This window comes from Phoxinus phoxinus, assembly GCF_949152265.1.
Source record: "Phoxinus phoxinus genome assembly, chromosome: 10".
Taxonomy (NCBI): domain Eukaryota; kingdom Metazoa; phylum Chordata; class Actinopteri; order Cypriniformes; family Leuciscidae; genus Phoxinus; species Phoxinus phoxinus.
The window spans coordinates 36,160,413-36,182,233 of NC_136885.1; the positions used below are offsets into that span (position 1 = coordinate 36,160,413).

Below are 21,821 nucleotides of genomic sequence, written 5' to 3' on the forward strand. Positions count from 1 at the left end.
ATGATCATTATTATCAATATTGTGTAATATTTTAGTTTAGAACTGAACATTCAAAACCAACTACAGAATACTAATAATTTTTGTCAAATTTTTTGTCTTTTCACTAAAAATATCGAAGCATGTATATATATATATACACACACGTATATATATTATTAATACATTCAAATCAATATTTCATATCTGTGTATTTTATTTATTTATTTAGGGAGTATCCATGTATATTGCACAGTCAGCTGGCCATTATGGCAAATTGAAGATGATTCTGGTTTATGATTATGTAATAATATCTGACTCCCACGGGATGCACACACTTCCACTAACTCACCGTCTCTGTTTTTCCCCAGAAGAGACATGATGTTGGTTTCTATCCTTGCAGAGAAAGCATGTTCTGTGTTATCTGGTGTGCAGACGAGTGTGTTTCTGCTCCTCAGGCGATAAGAGAGGCGGCTGTGGGGATCCGGGAACACCGGCTCACGCCACACGCGAGGAGGGAAGCTTCCAGCAACACGCTAAAGTGCGCTTCACCTGCTCCACGGGACACACACTCTACGGCTCGGCCGAGCGCATCTGCTTCCCCAACGCCACGTGGTCGGGCCGGCAGCCCACCTGCAAACGTGAGGCACACTCATAAGCACACTTTATGAGGACATGTGACCCTGTGACCCAAACCCAGTCTGGAGCCGCACGGGTGTATCTGTGGCAATAGCAACTATACATTGTATGGGTCACAATTATCCATTTTTCTTTTATGCCAAAAATCATGAGGATATTAAGATCATGTTCCATGAAGATATTTAGTAAATGTCCTACCGTAAATATATAAAACATGTATTTTTGTGAGTGAATGCAGCACAATCGTGAACATAAATGCACAACTTTAAAGGAGATTTTCTCAATGTTTACATTTTTTTGCTCCTCAGATTCCAGATTTTCTATAGTTGTGTCTCGACAAAATATTGTCCTATCCATATTCGGGTATATACGGTATAAATCTCAATTTCATAAAATTGACCCGTGTGACTGGTTTTGTGGTCCAGGGTCACATATTATGGGTACGTTGATTGAACACAATTCAATTAAGTTGTAACAAAATGTTTAAAAAATCTTGTTACTGTAGCTTATTTTGATTAATTAAATTGAACGAGGCAAAAAAAAAAAAAATGTCGAGTGTTGGTTTCACGAGAGAGACTGACACGCATCAGACGAGCCGGTGTCTCGCCGAACACAAGCTTGCACCGCGGAGAATGGCACAAGTGTTTTCCTCTCCGTGTTGTCCGTGTCGTCTCGAGGGTGACGGGTTATTGCTGGGCTATAAAACAGATTGTTAGCGTGCAGGTCCCAGGAGGCGGAAATTTCTCAAGCTTGAATGTTTTTGCCACGCAGCTCTGGTCTAACAGCTTGTCTTGCATTACATCCCATCATGCCACACTGTGATTCTCCAGGCTGAACAAACACCAACATCTCCCTGTGATTTAACCCACTCGCCCTGTGTGTGTGTGTGTGTGTGTGTGTGTGTGTGTGTGTGTGTGTGTGTGTGTGTGTGTGTGTGTGTGTGTGTGTGTGTGTGTGCGTGCGTGCGTGCGTGCGTGCGTGCGTGCGTGCGTGCGTGCGTGCGTGCGTGCGTGCGTGCGTGCGTGCGTGTGTGTGTGTGTGTGCGCGTGTGCGTGCGTGCGTGCGTGCGCGTGTGTGTGTGTGTGAGTGGAAGAAACTCAAGGAAATCTGTTAGATTCATTCTGGGCTCCAATAATCAATGCAAGATCATCTAATTGCCTTAATAAAGTGGCTGAGTGATTATTCTAGTGTTATTAATGGTATTTATTAAAGAGGACTTATTCTGCATGGAAAAGTTTCCAAATTCCCTCCAGCGGGAGTTCTTCTTTATATCAGTGTTTCTGAACGCCTGAAACGCCTCCATTGTAGTCTCGAGTTTCTTCCACGTCACAATGTTCCTCATTATAATAATTAATGCGCAGAATAAAGGGGCGGGGCCTGGTTGAGTTAGTTAGTAGTGTGTTAAACTGGCGGTTATGCTAATTAGGGGCGGGACATTTCCTAAACACACTCGAAGCGTTCGACCAATCACAACACACTGATCCAGCCGACCAATCAGAGCACAGTGTGCTTTTCAGGAGGAGTGGCTTCATAGAGAAAGGAAGTAAACAGGAGTGTGTTTCCCAAAAGCATCGTTAACAACGAACATTCGCAAACGGCATCGCAGAGTTGTGTGTGTGAGCGACAGATCTCCTGTGATTAGAAGAAGAGTTTCTAGAGAAGAAGACATGTGGACTCAATAAATCATTGTATCGAGCAAAATAAGCAATCTGACATTCAGTGCAATCTGTGTCTTATTTATAATACATACAAATGTCATTTACGTCGTTTAGTTTGTCAGGAGATGTAAAGTGTAGTGTCTGAAGAGTGTGTGTGTGTGAACGAGCTCGAGTGTGTAAGAATGAGTCTATGAGTGAATCTGGAAATAAAGCAAAATAACTGAGAAAAATGAGAAATATTCCTCAGATGCATGTCTGTAATTTATAGCAAAACATCTAGCGTTAATTAGATCTCAAACAGATTCATTAACAGTTATTACTCCATAACCTGGTGACATCATTAACCAACGCGTTGAAAGACCACTTTGCAACAATATGGTTTCGGGAAACAGTCGAGACATTAGTGGATTTCTTCAACAATGTATCGTACTGTGATAGTGAAGCCGCGAGTTACAGCGATATACGGGAAATATTATATATATTATTTCAGTTAGTCGCCATGGCCACATAATGTCACGTTTTTCATCTAATATCTAATTTGATTTTATGTCAACTTTATTTTTTAATTACCAAAAGTGATTTTTAATAGTTTTAGTTTTAGTTAACTAGCCCAAGGCAAATTCTCAGAATGTCTGCAATGCCATTTTATGCAAATACTTCCTTTAATCACAAGCATATTCACTTTCATGGAAGGAATGTCTCAAGTGATTCTCTACTAATGCTAATCAAGTCTTCATTACTCCAGTGAGTTCATTGCTTCTGCCTTACATTAGTACATTGTTTAAATGAATACATTTTTAGCTAACTGTGATTATGTATATGTACATTTCTGAAATGCATAACTGATAACAGATCACTGTAAATTGTAATGTGGACCCTACGCCTAATTGGTCGAACAGGAAGCCCCGCCCCCTAATGCTCTGTGTTCACAAGTTCCATTTAATTCAGAACAAAGCGAAATTGTAATGCATGTTCTGTAAAGCTACTTTGCAACGATGTGTGTTATGAAAGCGCTATAGAAATAAATGTGAATTGAATTGAATCTTTTCCATCCAATAGCTGTTCAGTGTGGGAATCCTGGGACTCCGGCTAACGGGCAGATCTCGCGTGTTCATGGCACTAGTTTCTCTCACTCCATCATCTACTCGTGTGTGGAAGGATACCGTCTCTCCGGGTCTCCGTCTCGGCAGTGCCTGGCCAACGGGACCTGGTCTGGCGCCGAGCCCAACTGCACCCGTAAGAGTTCAGATCCTCCCTCATCTGTTCCTTTGTCTGTGTTTCTTCACTCTAAATACACTGGGTTGTTTTCAACGCAAGAGCTGGGTAAATATAGGACAGAACACATTTTTACCCAGAAAATTGGGTTGTTTATTTAACCCAGCATAGTTGATTCTTACTATAATACTGGCTAATTCTTTTTTACTTCATACATGAATTAATGTCTACTGATTTACTTAAATCGTCTAAACTTTTTTAAAATACTCAATAAAACCACTAGCTTGCATGATAATTCCTTTATTTTTTATCATATTTTTTACAGTATAGTATATTATTTTTAATACATATTAAATACAAACAATACTCGTTTAGGTGACTCACATCACATCGCGCCCCTGTATGTTGCTTTGCATAAAATTTAAACGACATACAGAACAATAACGTATTCATAGATAAAATGAAACGTACACAAACCTGTATTTTACCGAAGACACGCACCAATTTGACGGAGCTGCACTGCTCTCTCCTGAAGAGGGCGCACAAAGCCTGTGATAAATAACTCAACCCCTGGGTTGTGACGTCTGACCCAGGATCTGGGTTACACAAGAAAACTACCCAAACACTGGGTTGTTACTTCTGACCCAGGATCTGGGTTACACAAGAAAACTACCCAAACACTGGGTTGTGACATCTGACCCAAGATCTGGGTTACACAAGAAAACTACCCAAACACTGGGTTGTGACATCTGACCCAAGATCTGGGTTACACAAGAAAACTACCCAAACACTGGGTTGTGACATCTGACCCAAGATCTGGGTTACACAAGAAAACTACCCAAACACTGGGTTGTGACATCTGACCCAAGATCTGGGTTACACAAAACTACTCAAACACTGAAAAATAACCCCCAAAAAATACCCAAAAGGATTTGGATAGAAAATATAACCCAAGATTTTTCGAGTGTTGGTTAATGTTGGAAAAGGCTGACCGTAACAACAAGCTGTCCATTTGTAATTAGCCAAACAGAGTGATGTTGTGTCTCAGACCTCAGGAGAAATCTCATTAATGCAGCCAGATTTATTAGCGTCGCTGTATAAGTAATAGCAGGATGAGCTGACAGGCAGAATCAATCTCTCACTGACGTGTAATGGGAGATTGATGTCGGGTACTGGGGAATAATGAGCGGGGGAGTGCAGGAATTACTCAGCGCTCGGATGGGATGCTCGTGTTGATCTGACATGATGAACTGTGGATGTTAAAGGTGAAGTCAGAGTTTCAGAATGCCACAAATGATCAATGTTTTCAGACACGCCCCCCGCCTGACATTGATTGGCCCAACAGGAAGCCCCGCCCCTAATGCTCTGCGTTCACATGCATTTTAACGTTCTGTTTCGGTCAGAAGAACAAAACGAGAATTTGTCATTTAATTGTTGACGTTATATCAGTTTGACATTAATCAAATGTCAGATTTTTGCACTTATAAACAACAGTTTAACAATTTTTCAGGGTTAACTACTACACCTGAAACTAAAACCATTCAAATTTACCATTTTCAAATTTTAATGTATTTTAATTACTTAAAATACATTAAGCGTTAACTGAAATAAAAAACAAAAACTTATTTTATTTAGCATTGCTCATTTTCTTTTAGTTTAACTTGAAGTACTAATATAACTAAAACTGAAAAAACTGTAGACATCATTAAAAAATTATTAAAAATGACTAAAAAAAACACATGAAAATTAAACTGAAAATGGAAAATATAAAAGTAAAAAAAATTAAACATTTACTATTTAAAACTATAATAGTATTTCAGTGATAAAATAACACTGATATTTGCATCTGTTTGATTTGATTGTATTTTTTTATTTTCCAAATAAATCTGTTTAATGTGAAAACAATTAATTGTATTATAGATGATAAATATATAATCCTGTCACGGAACACACACAGGAGAGAGAGATCCAAATGCAATCTTTATTAGGGGAATCCGTACTCACGATCAGTCCAGGCAGAGGTCAAATACCATGTAATCAATCCAAAGACACAAGACATTAACAGGAACGGAAGTGTGGGGACATTTAAACAAGGACTCCGTGACAAACACTGAAACAGACAGGGTATATATACACACAGAACTAACAATGAAACAGGGAACAGCTGGGAACAATGATGACGGGGAACAGCTGAGTGCAGTGAACAGTGATTAGTGCAGACAAGGATTGTGGGGAATGCAGTTCATAATGTGACAGACACCGTGGGGGACGAGGACCTCTAGTGGATACCCGGGGATACACAAACCAGACACTGTGACATAACCCTCCTCCTACGGAGCGGCTACCAGACGCTCCAAGACATAACAAATAAAACAAGAGTACAGGCGGAAGGTGAAATGGTGGAGGATCAGGGGGCGGGACGGGGGGCCAGCTCTATGGAGGGGAACAGGAACAAGAGGGAACAGCTTAAGCGGCGGCCAGGGCGAAACAGACAGTCCATCGGGCGGCCAGGGCGAAACAGACAGTCCATCGGGCGGCCAGGGCGAAGCAGACAGTCCATCGGGCGGCCAGGGTGAAGCAGACAGTCCATCGGGCGGCCAGGGCGAAGCAGACAGTCCATCGGGTGGCCAGGGCGAAACAGACAGTCCATCGGGTGGCCAGGGCGAAACAGACAGTCCATCGGGTGGCCAGGGCGAAGCAGACAGTCCATCGGGTGGCCAGGGCGAAACAGACAGTCCATCGGGCGGCCAGGGCGAAACAGACAGTCCATCGGGCGGCCAGGGCGAAGCAGACAGTCCATCGGGCGGCCAGGGTGAAGCAGACAGTCCATCGGGCGGCCAGGGCGAAGCAGACAGTCCATCGGGTGGCCAGGGCGAAACAGACAGTCCATCGGGTGGCCAGGGCGAAGCAGACAGTCCATCGGGTGGCCAGGGCGAAACAGACAGTCCATCGGGTGGCCAGGGCGAAACAGACAGTCCATCGGGTGGCCAGGGCGAAGCAGACAGTCCATCGGGCGGCCAGGGCGAAGCAGACAGTCCATCGGGTGGCCAGGGCGGAGACGACCCCTCGGGCGGCCACGGCGGTGAAGACCCCTCGGGCGGCCACGGCGGTGAAGACCCCTCGGGCGGCCACGGCGGTGAAGACCCCTCCGGCGGCCACGGCGGTGAAGACCCCTCCGGCGGCCACGGCGGTGAAGACCACTCGGGCGGCCACGGCGGTGAAGACCCCTCCGGCGGCCACGGCGGTGAAGACCACTCGGGCGGCCATGGCGGAGACGCCCAGGGTGAAGCCGACCACTCGGGCGGCCATGGCGGTGAAGACCAAGGCGGAACAGAGACAGACCCTGGCTCAGGAACAGGAACAGACACCACCGGCTCAGGAACTGGAACAGCAACAGACACCACCGGCTCAGGAACTGCAACTGCAACAGACACCACCGGCTCAGGAACTGCAACTGCAACAGACACCACCGGCTCAGGAACTGGAACTGCAACAGACACCACCGGCTCAGGAACTGGAACTGCAACAGACACCACCGGCTCAGGAACTGGAACGGCAACAGACACCACCGGCTCAGGAACTGGAACTGCAACAGACACCACCGGCTCAGGAACTGGAACTGCAACAGACACCACCGGCTCAGGAACTGGAACTGCAACAGACACCACCGGCTCAGGAACTGGAACGGCAACAGACACGGGCACCGGCTCAGGAACAGGCTCGGCGGGCGTGACGTGAAGCTCAGACTCGGCGGGCGTGACGTGAAGCTCAGGCTCGGCGGGCGTGACGTGAAGCTCAGGCTCGGCGGGCGTGACGTGAAGCTCAGGCTCGGCGGGCGTGACGTGAAGCTCAGGCTCGGCGGGCGTGACGTGAAGCTCAGGCTCGGCGGGCGTGACGTGAAGCTCAGGCTCGGCGGGCGTGACGTGAAGCTCAGGCTCGGCGGGCGTGACGTGATGCTGGATCGGGGCCGGCAGGGCGAGCAGCTCGGGCGGGGCCGGCAGTGGAACTGGCAGATCAGGTTGCTCGGGGACGACCTCTGTGACGTGAACGGTCTCTGGATCGGCAGACGTGACGTGAACGGTCTCTGGATCGGCAGACGTGTGTTTCTTCCTCCTCCGCCTACGATGGCAAGACGGTGGCATCGAGCCCACCGCCTCAGGGGAAGTTCCACTCACCGCCTCAGGGGAAGTTCCACTCACCGGCTCAGGTGTGTTGGTCATCTTCTCAGGAGACCCAGATGTGACTGCTGTATCCCACTGACTCCGATGCTCAAGGTATCTGGTAAAACCCCAAAAGTCCAAGACTTCCAGACCCTTCAATTCCCACCCCGGCAATGGGTCATCAAGACAGGTATTAAAAATTCCTTTTAATGCTGCCTCATTATATCCCATTCCCCTCGAGAGCGTCCAAAAGGACTGAGCTATGCAACCCACCGGCAGGCCCTGCTGACGAAAGCTCATCAAATTTTGGACACGCCCCATCCTCTCTTTCTCCGTGGTAGGAGGGAGGATACGGTACCCCATCATGCTGGATCTCTAGGTGACGGAGTCCTTCTGTCACGGAACACACACAGGAGAGAGAGATCCAAATGCAATCTTTATTAGGGGAATCCGTACTCACGATCAGTCCAGGCAGGGGTCAAATACCATGTAATCAATCCAAAGACACAAGACATTAACAGGAACGGAAGTGTGGGGACATTTAAACAAGGACTCCGTGACAAACACTGAAACAGACAGGGTATATATACACACAGAACTAACAATGAAACAGGGAACAGCTGGGAACAATGATGACGGGGACCAGCTGAGTGCAGTGAACAGTGATTAGTGCAGACAAGGATTGTGGGGAATGCAGTTCATAATGTGACAGACACCGTGGGGGACGAGGACCTCTAGTGGATACCCGGGGATACACAAACCAGACACTGTGACAAATCCTGGTTATTGCGTATTAAAAATACTTTAGGTTTATTAGCACTATTACATAAATCTGACCTGTTTCATTTAAAAATGTGCATCACATTCAGTTTATTAGTTTATCAGAATTGTATGTGTTTCAAATTCATAAATATTAAATTTAGGCCTTTTTTAAATAGATTATGCAATCATGTCAGCTTTATTTCTATAGCACTAGATAGAAAATGTTTTCACAATATTAAACAGGAAAATAACATAATTAATGATGCAGACTTGTACATATTAATGCATGTTCCTGGTCTTATTTATGCATCTGTGCATGTTATTTCTGTTTTGAAAATGTTATATGGTTGCTAGGGTGTTGCTAGGGTGTTTCTAAGTCGTGACTTTGATCCTCAAGTCCATCATATTCTGGTCTTTAGATGTGGATCGAGAAACTACTTCATTTTAAACTACCATTTGGGGTCGATATGATATTTGTAATGTTTTTGAGTCTCTTCTGCTCACCAAAGCTGGATTTATTTGATCATAAATACAGTAAAAATTGTGAAATATTATTATAATGTGAATATATAGTAAAGTGTAATTTATTCCTGTGATCAAAGCTGAATGTTCAGCATCATTACTCATTAATCAGTATAATATGATGATCTGATGCTCAAGACACATTTATGATTATTATCAGTGTTGAAAACACTTGGAAAATGTGATATATTTGATTTCTTTTTTTAAATAACTTTCACTTTTGATAAATTTAGTGCATCCTTGTTTTTTTAAATCACACGACCCGAAAGCTTCGAAGAGTCTGTGGATCACGAGCAATAGTTTGAGATTCTCACTAATGTTATGAGCAATAACTGAGTGTTTACTGCATGCGTGCGTGTGTGTGTGTGTGTGTGTGTGCGTGCGTGCGTGCGTGCGTGCGTGCGTGCGTGCGTGCGTGTGCGTGTGCGTGTGTCTGTGTGTGTGTCTGTGCGTGCGTGCGTGCGTGCGTGCGTGCGTGCGTGCGTGCGTGCGTGTGCGTGTGCGTGTGTCTGTGTGTGTGTCTGTGTGTGTGCGTGCGTGCGTGCGTGCGTGCGCGTGTGTGTGTGTGCATCAGTGATCAGCTGTGGGGATCCAGGTGTTCCTGCCAGTGGTCTGCGGTTCGGCGAGGACTTCACCGTTGGACAGAACGTGACGTATTCCTGCCAGCCGGGGTTCCTGATGGAGAACGGGAGTGTGTTTATCCGGACCTGCACTCGCAACGGCACCTGGAGCGCCACGTTACCCTCGTGCCGAGGTACAGGTTATCATCCTCAACACACACACTCACTGAGGGTTTCTTCCCAGCCGTCCAGGAACACACACACGGGCACACACACACAAACACACACACACACACACACACACACACACACACAGAGAGACACACACACAGAGAGACACACACACACACACACACACACACACACACACACACACAGAGAGAGACACACACACAGAGAGACACACACACACACACACACACAAACACACACACACACACACACACACACACACAGAGAGACACACACACAGAGAGACACACACACAAACACAAACACACACACAGAGACACACACAAACAGAAAGAGACAAACACACACACACACACATACACACACACACACACACACACACACACAGAGACACACACACACAGAGAGACACACACACACACACACACACACACACACACACACAGAGACACACACACACACACACACAGAGACACACACACACAGAGAGACACACACACACACACAGAGACACACATACACAGAGAGACACACACACACAGAGACACACACACACACACACACACACACAGAGACACACACACACACACACACACACACACAGAGAGACACACACACACACACACACACACAGAGAGAGAGACACACACACACACACACACACACAGAGAGACACACACACACACACACACACACACAGAGAGACACACACACACACACACACACACACACACAGAGAGACACACACACACACAGAGAGACACACACACACACACATACACAGATGTTGCTCTGACGATGCCAAGACTCTTTGGGTTGTAAACGGGCCATTGTTTCTGAAGGAACCATAAAACTATTGGAGAATAATTTACATTTTGAAATGTTAAATATGAGGGAAGAACAAGACGCTGGTGAAGATATTTATCTGACAAAATTATCGACTACAGCAACAGGTTTTATTTTAATACGCACAAAAAATGCATAGAAAAACAAAAAGCATAATCAGATATTAATATTCTGTTGGCTCTCTCGTTTATGCCTGTGTTTCTGGCTAAAAATTATGTTGGCACAATTTGACATTTGTTTCATTGCGTTGCAATAATGAACAAGATTTGTTCTAGCTTCTATAGCTATTTTACAACAGTAACTTGTAGTATGCATGTATTTATTTATTTAATCCTTCCTTGCAAATCCTAGACATTTGTATTTCTTATTGTTAAAAACTAGGGCTGTCATTAGAACAAAAGAGTGGCAGCCCTAAAAAAACATTTCGTCATTTTTTTCTCTCGAACCCCTTTCTTGGAACATTAGCTGTTATTTAGCAGTTTATTAGCGTTTATTAGCGTTTATTAGCGTTTATTAGCTGTTATTTAGCAGTTTATTAGCGTTTATTAGCGTTTATTAGCGTTTATTAGCTGTTATTTAGCAGTTTATTAGCGTTTATTAGCGTTTATTAGCTGTTATTTAGCAGTTTATTAGCTGTTATTTAGAAGTTTATTAGCTGTTATTTAGCAGTTTATTAGCGGTTATTTAACAGTTTATTAGCTGTTATTTAGCAGTTTATTAGCTGTTATTTAGCTGTTATTTAGCAGTTTATTAGCTGTTATTTAGCAGTTTATTAGCTGTTATTTAGCAGTTTATTAGCGTTTATTAGCGTTTATTAGCTGTTATTTAGCAGTTTATTAGCGTTTATTAGCGTTTATTAGCGTTTATTAGCTGTTATTTAGCAGTTTATTAGCTGTTATTTAGAAGTTTATTAGCTGTTATTTAGCAGTTTATTAGCGGTTATTTAACAGTTTATTAGCTGTTATTTAGCAGTTTATTAGCTGTTATTTAGCTGTTATTTAGCAGTTTATTAGCTGTTATTTAGCAGTTTATTAGCTGTTATTTAGCAGTTTATTAGCTGTTATTTAGCAGTTTATTAGCTGTTATTTAGCTGTTATTTAGCAGTTTATTAGCTGTTATTTAGCTGTTATTTAGCAGTTTATTAGCTGTTATTTAGCAGTTTATTAGCTGTTATTTAGCAGTTTATTAGCTGTTATTTAGCAGTTTATTAGCTGTTATTTAGCAGTTTATTAGCTGTTATTTAGCAGTTTATTAGCTGTTATTTAGCAGTTTATTAGCTGTTATTTAACAGTTTATTACTGTTATTTAGCAGTTTATTAGCTGTTTATTAGCTGTTTATTAGCTGTTATTTAGCTGTTTATTAGCTGTTATTTAGCAGTTTATTAGCTGTTATTTAACAGTTTATTAGCTGTTATTTAACAGTTATTTAGCAGTTTATTAGCTGTTATTTAGCAGTTTATTAGCTGTTATTTAGCAGTTTATTAGCTGTTATTTAACAGTTTATTACTGTTATTTAGCAGTTATTTAGCAGTTTATTAGCTGTTTATTAGCTGTTATTTAGCTGTTATTTAGCTGTTATTTAGCAGTTTATTAGCTGTTATTTAACAGTTTATTAGCTGTTATTTAACAGTTATTTAGCAGTTTATTAGCTGTTATTTAACAGTTTATTAGCTGTTTTTTAGCAGTTTATTAGCTGTTATTTAGCAGTTTATTAGCTGTTATTTAGCTGTTATTTAGCAGTTTATTAGCTGTTATTTAGCAGTTTATTAGCTGTTATTTAGCAGTTTATTGTTATTTAGCAGTTTATTAGCTGTTATTTAACAGTTTCTTAGCTGTTATTTAGCTGTTATTTAGCAGTTTATTAGCTGTTATTTAGCAGTTATTTAGCAGTTTATTAGCTGTTATTTAGCAGTTTATTAGCTGTTATTTAGCAGTTTATTAGCTGTTATTTAGCAGTTTATTGTTATTTAGCAGTTTATTAGCTGTTATTTAACAGTTTATTAGCTGTTATTTAGCTGTTATTTAGCAGTTTATTAGCAGTTTATTAGCTGTTATTTAGCAGTTTATTAGCTGTTATTTAGCTGTTATTTAGCAGTTTATTAGCTGTTATTTAGCAGTTTATTAGCTGTTATTTAGCAGTTTATTAGCATTTATTAGCGTTTATTAGCTGTTATTTAGCTGTTATTTAGCAGTTTATTAGCTGTTATTTAGGAGTTTATTAAAATTTAACAGTTTATTAGCTGTTATTTAGCAGTTTATTAGCTGTTATTTAGCTGTTTATTAGCTGTTATTTAGCAGTTTATTAGCTGTTATTTAGCTGTTTATTAGCTGTTATTTAGCTGTTTATTAGCTGTTATTTAGCAGTTTATTAGCTGTTATTTAGCTGTTTATTAGCTGTTATTTAGCAGTTTATTAGCTGTTATTTAGCAGTTTATTAGCTGTTATTTAGCTGTTTATTAGCTGTTATTTAACAGTTTATTAGCTGTTATTTAACAGTTTATTAGCTGTTATTTAGCTGTTTATTAGCTGTTATTTAACATTAGCTGTTATTTAACAGTTTATTAGCTGTTATTTAGCTGTTATTTAGCTGTTTTGACACAAGAAATATGTAAACCCGCAAGCGCCCGTCTCCTCTGTTAGGTAACGCCAGTGTTGGGTTTGATCACTCTTGTGTATTTCACGGGTCATTTTAATGACCGGAGCCGTTCCTCAGTATTCTGCACTGATTCCCTCTTGGCTTTATGACGTGCGTCATTTCTGTCTAGCGCTCTCCTTTCAGACGTTATGTGTTTGTTTTTTGATCTGATATCAGATATTCTTTGGCGGCCCACATGCTCACATCCGTTTACAAATCACTGAGAAGAAGCTCTCCTTCCTCCGGCGTTCTCATTAGCTCTGAAACACTATTGACAGTTGTTACTTGGACCGTGTGTGTGTGTGTGTGTGTGTGTGTGTGTGTGTGTGTGTGTGTGTGTGTGTGTGTGTGTGTGTGTGTGTGTGTGTGTGTGTGTGTGCGTGCGTGTGAGTGAGTGAGTGTGTGTGTGTGTGTGTGAGCATTAATATCCAGACCTGTTTTTTCACATTCAACACCGTCTTGTTTGCTAAAGAAATCTGCAGTGTGTTGTGTTGTGTTGTGTTGTGTGTGCGTGAAAATGGTGGCCCTTGAAATTCTGAGAACAAACACAGCGAGAGCAAAGAGTTCCTGCAGAGAAACATCAATGTTGAGTCCTAATAGCCCGTAATGCAGAGTCATTATACAGCCATTCTGTGTCCGGCGAGGACGGATCGCAGCCGTGAGAGATGTGTGACCCTCAGGAGAAGCTCTCGTCCATCTCTCTCTCCGTTACACCGTCCGGCGGTGTCCAGTGTGTGAGATTAGCATGTGAGGAAGCTGTTCCTTCCCACACACACATGCACACATACACACACACGCACACACCACACACACACACGCACACATTTACACACACACGCACACATACACATACACACACACACACATGCACACACACACGCACACACACACACACACACACACACGCACACATGCACACACATGCACACACGCACATGCACACACACACACACACACACACACACACACACACACACAAACGTACACGCACACACACGCACATGCACACACACACATGCACACACACACACGCACCCACACACACACACACACACAAACGTACACGCACACACACACACATGCACACACACACATGCACACACACACACACACACACACACACACACAGAAAGAAAAATTCAATCATTCAAATGAAAACTCAAAACAGGAAACACACAATTTGGTAAAAAATAGAACGAAATTTGAAGGGAAATTTTTTTATTATTTCATGTGGCCCTAAATGTAAACTTTTAATAAATTGCTGTTAAATTTGATAAGTTTCATGATTTCAATTAATTAGACATGCTTTTGGGTTACTACAAATTTCAATTTAATAGGGCTGTAACGATTAATCGCGATTAATCAAAATTCAAAATAAAAGTTTGTGTTTACATAATATATGTGTGTGTATTGTGTATAATTATTTTGTATATATAAATACACACACATGCATGTATATATTTAATAAAAATGTGTTATTTATATATAAAATAGTTCTATTTATATATAATATAAATCATATAAAAATATATATGCAGTATATAAATGCAAATATTTCTCAAATATATACATGCATGTGTATGTATTTATATATACAAAATAATTATACACAATACACACACATATATTATGTAAACACAAACTTTTATTTTGAATTTTTATTAATCGCGATTAATCGTTACAGCCCTACAATTTAACCATTAAAATGGAGTTTAACAAAATCAAAACAGAATCCAAAAAAAAAAGGAATTTGGGGAAAAAATGTAACAAATTGAATCAAAATTATAAAATAAAATAATAAATTAATATTTATTATCAGGCATAATAATAAAAACAGAACGTTTAACTCTGTTTTAATGACTCAAAATGTCCCCTTTAAAGCAGTTTTGTGAAATATTCCTGACCTGCTAACCGAAGGCTTGTTGCTTTAATAAGTCAGAGGTTGCATGAATCTACTTAATTGCGGCGGATTCAACATTCAACAGCCTTCGGAGAGACGAGCACTCTTAGGATTCCAGTTTTTAACCTTGTTAGCTTCCATGTCTCATTAAACCCGGCCCCTGAGCCACGAGATTCACATCATCATCTTCATCTTCATCAGGCTCGTGTCTCCACACACCTTGAGCTGATTTATTATACATTATACATCCTCCATCTTATGCATGAAGGCTTTCAATCACCCAGGTCACTGTGGAAAGTCAGCTAAACTCTGAGCAAAGCTTTATTCCTCTCGCTTGACGTGATTGTGTCGGACAGCTCTGGAGTTGAAGGCCAGTTTTTATAGGATATTCTGTCCTGTCTTCATATTTAATCTCCGAAAGCTACGAGTGTTTCCAGAGCTAGTGTGCTGGATTTCCCCTGACTTCGGTTGAACCGAGTGTCCTTGACATTGTAAAGTTTGCAAGTACATCAGGAGTTTATTTAAATAACACTTGCCTGATGATATGCTAGCGCTAACCCGGACGTCGACGTCACTTCCGTGATTTGGGAAAAGCGCGTAAAAGTCTCGCGCGATCACCCGGGGCCTGTACCATGAAGCCGGTTTAGGTGGCTAGCTAGCTATGTTTCTGCTTAGTTTCCGCCAAGCTACTTGGAAAATGTAGTGAGCTAAGCTAGCAGTTACTCTACATTAAATTCAGCTTCACTACACTGAAGCTACCTCGCTGGGAAATGTAGCAAGCTAAGCTACAGTAATATGGCAAAAGTAGATTAGTACTAGATCTAATGTGAAGCCGGTTTAGGTGGCTAGCCAGCTATGTTTCAGTTTAGTTTCCGCTAACCCTGGGTTTTAGGTACTATGAAAGTAGCGCGGCTTTAGTCGGTGTTCGTCGCCATGGTGTCTTACGCTACACGGCTAACATGCTCCCGGGCAGCTTATGTTCTGATTCGAGATCTCAGACTGAAGTTTGACCAATCAGCTGTGAGCAAAGAAACATATAGGTGACGTAGCTAATTCGCCTTTGGCTAAGCCACGCCCTAGAATGTAGATTGACCAATCACAGCGCAGCCGAGAACGAGCTCCACAGCGGTCCGACACTTCTTCACAGCGCTCCATTGACTTTAACACCGGCGTCTCGTATGTTTGGTCTCGGCAGGCTATTACGTCGTAGTTTTATCACAAATATGGTGAACCGTTGTGCCTGGGGCGTTTGTAACACAGATACGTGTTTCCCAGAGAGGCTGGAGGGGGGGTCCGTTTTTCCCTTCCCAAAACCAAAGTCAAATCCTGACAAGTGTCGTCTTTGGATTAAACTGTGTGGACGTCCTCAGTCAGCGAAACCCCTCAAGATCAACAACACACTTTTGTGTTTTAACCTTACTGTGAAGTTACACTAGTTACACAGGTTTATGTTATGATTTCGGTTCTCTACGCTAATTGTTGATACGCTAGCACACGCTGCTAATAAACACAACTTTATACTCGCGTAGTCCGTTTGCTTTGTAATAGCGATTATAGAAGTGAATAGAGACCAGCTCTGCATGAACAGTGTTGCTCCTGATATTGTGAGTCCCAGCCTCCGTCTCCATTAGGATATGATGCGGTGGGTCATGTGACTGTGACCGTTATGCTTTTGCCTCTATTTGGATCTTGTTGTTGCTTGCGTTTCTCCGGTATGTCTTGAATAAAGCCTTCGAACGCACACTGAGCCCCTTCTGCCGACTTCTATCCGACACTTTATTTGCTGCTTTATAAAAGTTTGATCAAAGTTCAGCAGGAAGAGCCGTCACAGCATAAGCCATGTTGATACCACACCAGAGCCCAGATGAAGTTGACGGACGTAGCAACAGTAACTAAGGGGGGCGGGGCTTAGCCAAAGGTGAATTCGCAGTCCGTAGCAATGGCGTCACATTTTCTTCCAAATCCTGTGGACATCTCAGCGCGAATCATTAGACGAGCACATCGTAGAGAAAGAGTTTTTAGCCGGACAAAATCCCCTTGCCTTTCCTGATAGTTACTTGTATAAGATACAGATATCTTTGCAAACTTCTTGAGCCGCATATAAAGAATTTAACACATCGAATTCATTACTGTACCGCAAATGGTACAACCAGGACAAATTAAGCATAAACAGACAGCATTGTGTCATATATATATATAACACAACCTTAACTTCTTATTAATTGAATGTTGTGTAAAATCAGGATCACATTTGCGCTCAAGTTGTTCGGGACAAAAACAGCACTTGTGTGATATTGCTTAACTATAATATATATAGACAAAAACTCATTTTAAGTCTCAACAAATCTTCCTTAACACCAAAAAAATATTTGTATAATGTCCTTTTGTGTTGAACATTAAAACAGGCTTGAGCTTGAGTAAATAATCTGAACTGTGCCTTTAATAAAAGCTGATGGCTGTTCAATGTGAAGAACTAATGGACACATTATTGACCTTTGGGTGTAATTTGTTAGTTTTGCATGGCTGGATTTGCACATTTACAATGTGAGCAGCGCCGTGACTCTTCTTTTATGTTTTTTACAGGTTTTATTAAAGCGCTTGCTTTCCCAAACATCTCATCGGTTATGCGTGTGCCGTGCGCACCGCAGCTGCTCTCCGACACCGAGTGTCAGCGCACGAGTTTCCATCTGCTCCCCCGCCTCGGCTTTTTATCAATTTGAGATTTGCAATTTAAAACTCTTTTGATTGGCCCCGCAGACGTTTTCTGACTTCTGTTGATTCCCCAGTGCAGGAAATCCTGGTGTGTTCAGGAAAGAAACATTTGCATGGATTTACCACTCGCTCCAGACACAAAACACCAGCCGAGTCTCATTAAAGTTCAAATGAAGATGATGCAACCGGTGAAGACATGTTGCAAACGATGGATTCCAGCCCTGAGTCACACTTAGACTTAGACTTAAACTTAAACTTAAACTTAAACTTAAACTTAGACTTAGACTGAATGTGCGTTCACACCGGATGCGAATAGCGCGTCAAATTCACGCCTGCCGCGTCTAGTTATACGCTTGATCACTTTGTGTCCAAACGCGCGTAAAAACATACATTTGAAGCGGAATTTACGCGCGTCAGAGGCGAAAGTTTCGAAACCCGTTGCCGGCCATCTTTTTACAAGATGTCTGATGTTGATAGATCATTTAAATAGTTGTAAACTATCAGCACGGCAGCTTGCTAGCGAGTTAGTAGGTCAATAACGTGACACAAAAGTGAAATTTGTATATCTTACAACTTACCAGGTTGTACAATCTCCTCACTTATCTTCTTCCAAGCGAAGTCCTTTTTGTTCCTGTCTCTATAAAAGTATGAACTTGAGTCATATAATTCCGGATGATCCTCACAGCTAAAATTAGTTTCTCCTCCATTTTGAATGAGTGACTTCGAGCAGGAGTTTGTTATGCTATGTCACGTGAAGCAAGCAGGCTCCTGATTGGTTAACGCGGCGCGAATTGACGTAGAAGTTCAGATTTCGCGTCTTTGCATTGACTTAACATTGAAATCACTCGCGCCTGACCTGATTCGCGTCCGGTGTGAACGAACCATTATTTTTGTCCTGGCCGCAACGACGACTCTATTTTAGAAACGGTTTCTATTTTTCTGCGACGTCGCGCTGGAACAACTAATCTCAGGCACTGTTTATGTGCTTTATTTAATGTTAAAAGCGTGTCATGTGACTTCACAATATAATTTAGTGCTGTTCTGATTGGCTGTGCACTCGCGGTGAGACTCCGCCCACACGCTGTTCTGATTGGCTGTGCACTCGCCACGAGACTCCGCCCACACGCTGTTCTGATTGGCTGTGCACTCGCCGCGAGACTCCGCCCACACGCTGTTCTGATTGGTTGTGCACTCGCCGCGAGACTCCGCCCACACGCTGTTCTGATTGGCTGTGCACTCGCGGTGAGACTCCACCCACACGCTGTTCTGATTGGCTGTGCACTCGCGGTGAGACTCCGCCCACACGCTGTTCTGATTGGCTGTGCACTCACCGCGAGACTCCGCCCACACGCTGTTCTGATTGGCTGTGGGTTTTGATTTATTTTTACGCGTCGCGTCTAGTGTGGACAGACACATTATTTGTCGCTGGAATCGCATCGCGTCTGGTTAGGACATGGTGTCTTAGACTTAAACTTAGACTTAGACTAGACTTCCTTTATTAATCCCCGAGGGGAAAATAAGGTGTTAATAAGGTGCAGCAACATAAAATCGAGACAACACACATGACAAAAATAGGCAATACAATCAATCAATCAATCAATAATCAGAATTTATATCAATTACAAAATACCATACAACGACCTACTTAACGGAACAAATTCAAAAACACCTCCTGTTCCCTTCCCCACACACACACACACACACACACACACTCAATACTCTCACGTTACATATCGAACCGAACAATGCCACTCAACCCCTAGTCCAACCAAAAACATTCAATATATTATTTTAAAAAGTTATTACGTAAATATGGACTAAAATAGTAAATTCCATTCATGCACAGATACGCATACGATAAATACTCATATACATCCCTATGCGTACATACATACCTAATACCCATATACATATAAATGCATGCAAATACACACTTATATCCATATATAAATGCATAAACATATATCTGTAAACACTAATGTTGTGTTTATCAGCCTCTTCTAAACCTCTGAACAGCGTGAGCTCGAGTGCTGTAAACCCTGTGTTTTAGCCTTCATAACTCACACTTCAGGTTTGAATACAGTGTGTGTGTTTAACTGTGTGATGTTGAAGTGGAATCTGGTCCTTCAAGGTAGAAAACGTCCTTTCTTCATCGATGCGCTTTCTAGACGGTCTGCTCGATATGAAAGCTTTGCCAGAGGACAGAACCGCCACACAATACAGATCCGGACATCAGAGGAAGTTTAGTTGTGTTCCTGCGTCTGTGATGTGGAGTGTGTGTCGGGACCTGAACGGGGAATTTTATTTACAACTACGGTTAGGACATATCAATCTCTTCTGCTCACCAAAGCTGTGTTTATTTGATCAAAAATACAGTAAAATTCTGAAATATTATTATAATGTAGATCATCAGTTCTCTATGTGAATATACAGTAAAGTGTAATTTATTCCTGTGATCAAAGCTGAATTTATCATCATTACTCCAGTCTTCAGTGTCACATGATCCTCCAGAAATCAGTGTAATATGATGATTTATGATCAAGAAACATTTATGATTATTATTATCAATGTTGAAAACTGATTCAGAGTTTTGTTGAAACTGTGATTACTCAAAAATGTGGGATTTGTGAGATTTATATAATAATTATTAAATAATAATTAAAAAATGTAATACAATTGTTTTTTAAATAAAATGTAAAAAAAAAAAATGTGTATATATATATATATTAAACACATATACATATAAACTGATTACAATTTTTCATCTAATTAATTACGATGTGCTGATTAATCGTAAATTAATTAATTAAAAATTTTTTATGTGTATATATATATTTCAATTAAGCAGCAAATCAATGATTTCTGAAGGATCATGTGACACTGTAGCAGTCTTTATATATTATATTAATATATATTAGTATAAAATTAGTAATGATGCTAAAAATACAGCTTTGATCACAGGAATAAATTACACTTTACTGTATATTCACATAGAAAACTAAAAAAATATTTTAAATTGTAATAATATTTCACAATTTTTACTGTATTTTTGATCAAATAAATGCAGAAGAGACAAAAAATCGTACAAAACTGTAGTGTAATGTGCAGATTTGTTTCTATTTAGCTGTATGTTTGCATTATTAATATGAAACGTGCGATAAATGTTTCCAGTGATGCTGACTGGCGGATCATGTGACGTGGGGCGGCGGGACACGAAGCTTTACGCGCGGGACGTGTCAACATTAACATGAATTTGAACTCTCGAGTGTTTGACAGATATTCAGATGTTTTGAAATCCATCAGAAGATGCCAAACATCATGTTAATTTATTGCATGAGGGTATTAATGAAATGAATATGAATGAATTAAATTCCTGCTCAGTGGGAGCAAACGAAACAACGCCGTGATGAACGTGTGCTTCTGAAATATGAGTGATTAATAGAGTAGATGACATTATGTATTACATAAAGATTTACTAATAAGTATTACCATCTTGTGCTCACTGGAAATGTGTGCTTTGTCTAGTAGTGGTTTTGTATGTTATATACTATATATGTATATATATATATTCACAAACGTGAATTTAGGCGGTTTAATATATATAAATATATATGTGTATAGATGAAACTGGAAAAATTAGAATATGGTGCAAAAGTTCATTTATTTCAGTAATTCAACTTAAAACATGAAACTAATTTATTATATAGACTCATTACATGCAAAGTGAGATATTTCAAGCCTTTATTTGTTATAATTTTGATGATTATACAGCTTATGAAAACCTTTTCACAATATTCTAATTTTGAATTTGGGGTTTTCATAATCTGTATAATCATCAAAATTATAACAAATAAAGGCTTGAAATATCTCACTTTGCATGACAGGGACAGTAAAGACATTCATAATGTTACAAAAGATTATATTTAGAATAAATTCTGTTCTTTTGAACTTTCTATTCATCGAAGAATCCTGAAAATTAAAATGCATTTTGTTTCCACAAAAATATGAACTTTTAACACTGATAATAATCATAAATGTTTCTTG

General features: G+C 41.0%; 2 protein-coding genes across 3 annotated transcripts in view; one reads left to right on the top strand and one right to left on the bottom strand.

Annotated features, from left to right (window-relative positions):
• Nucleotides 1-21,821, top strand: part of csmd3a (CUB and Sushi multiple domains 3a) — a 382,979-nt gene that overhangs the window by 324,005 nt on the left and 37,153 nt on the right. Inside the window, exons 56-58 of the mRNA XM_079626776.1 lie at nt 435-617; nt 3,333-3,509; nt 9,507-9,686. Of these exons, the coding sequence (XP_079482902.1) occupies nt 435-617; nt 3,333-3,509; nt 9,507-9,686 (540 nt within the window). The remainder of the gene's footprint in view (nt 1-434; nt 618-3,332; nt 3,510-9,506; nt 9,687-21,821) is intronic.
• The window catches only part of slc25a32b (solute carrier family 25 member 32b), a 249,864-nt gene that overhangs the window by 145,850 nt on the left and 82,193 nt on the right, over nt 1-21,821 (bottom strand). The gene's annotated exons all lie outside the window — the stretch shown is intronic.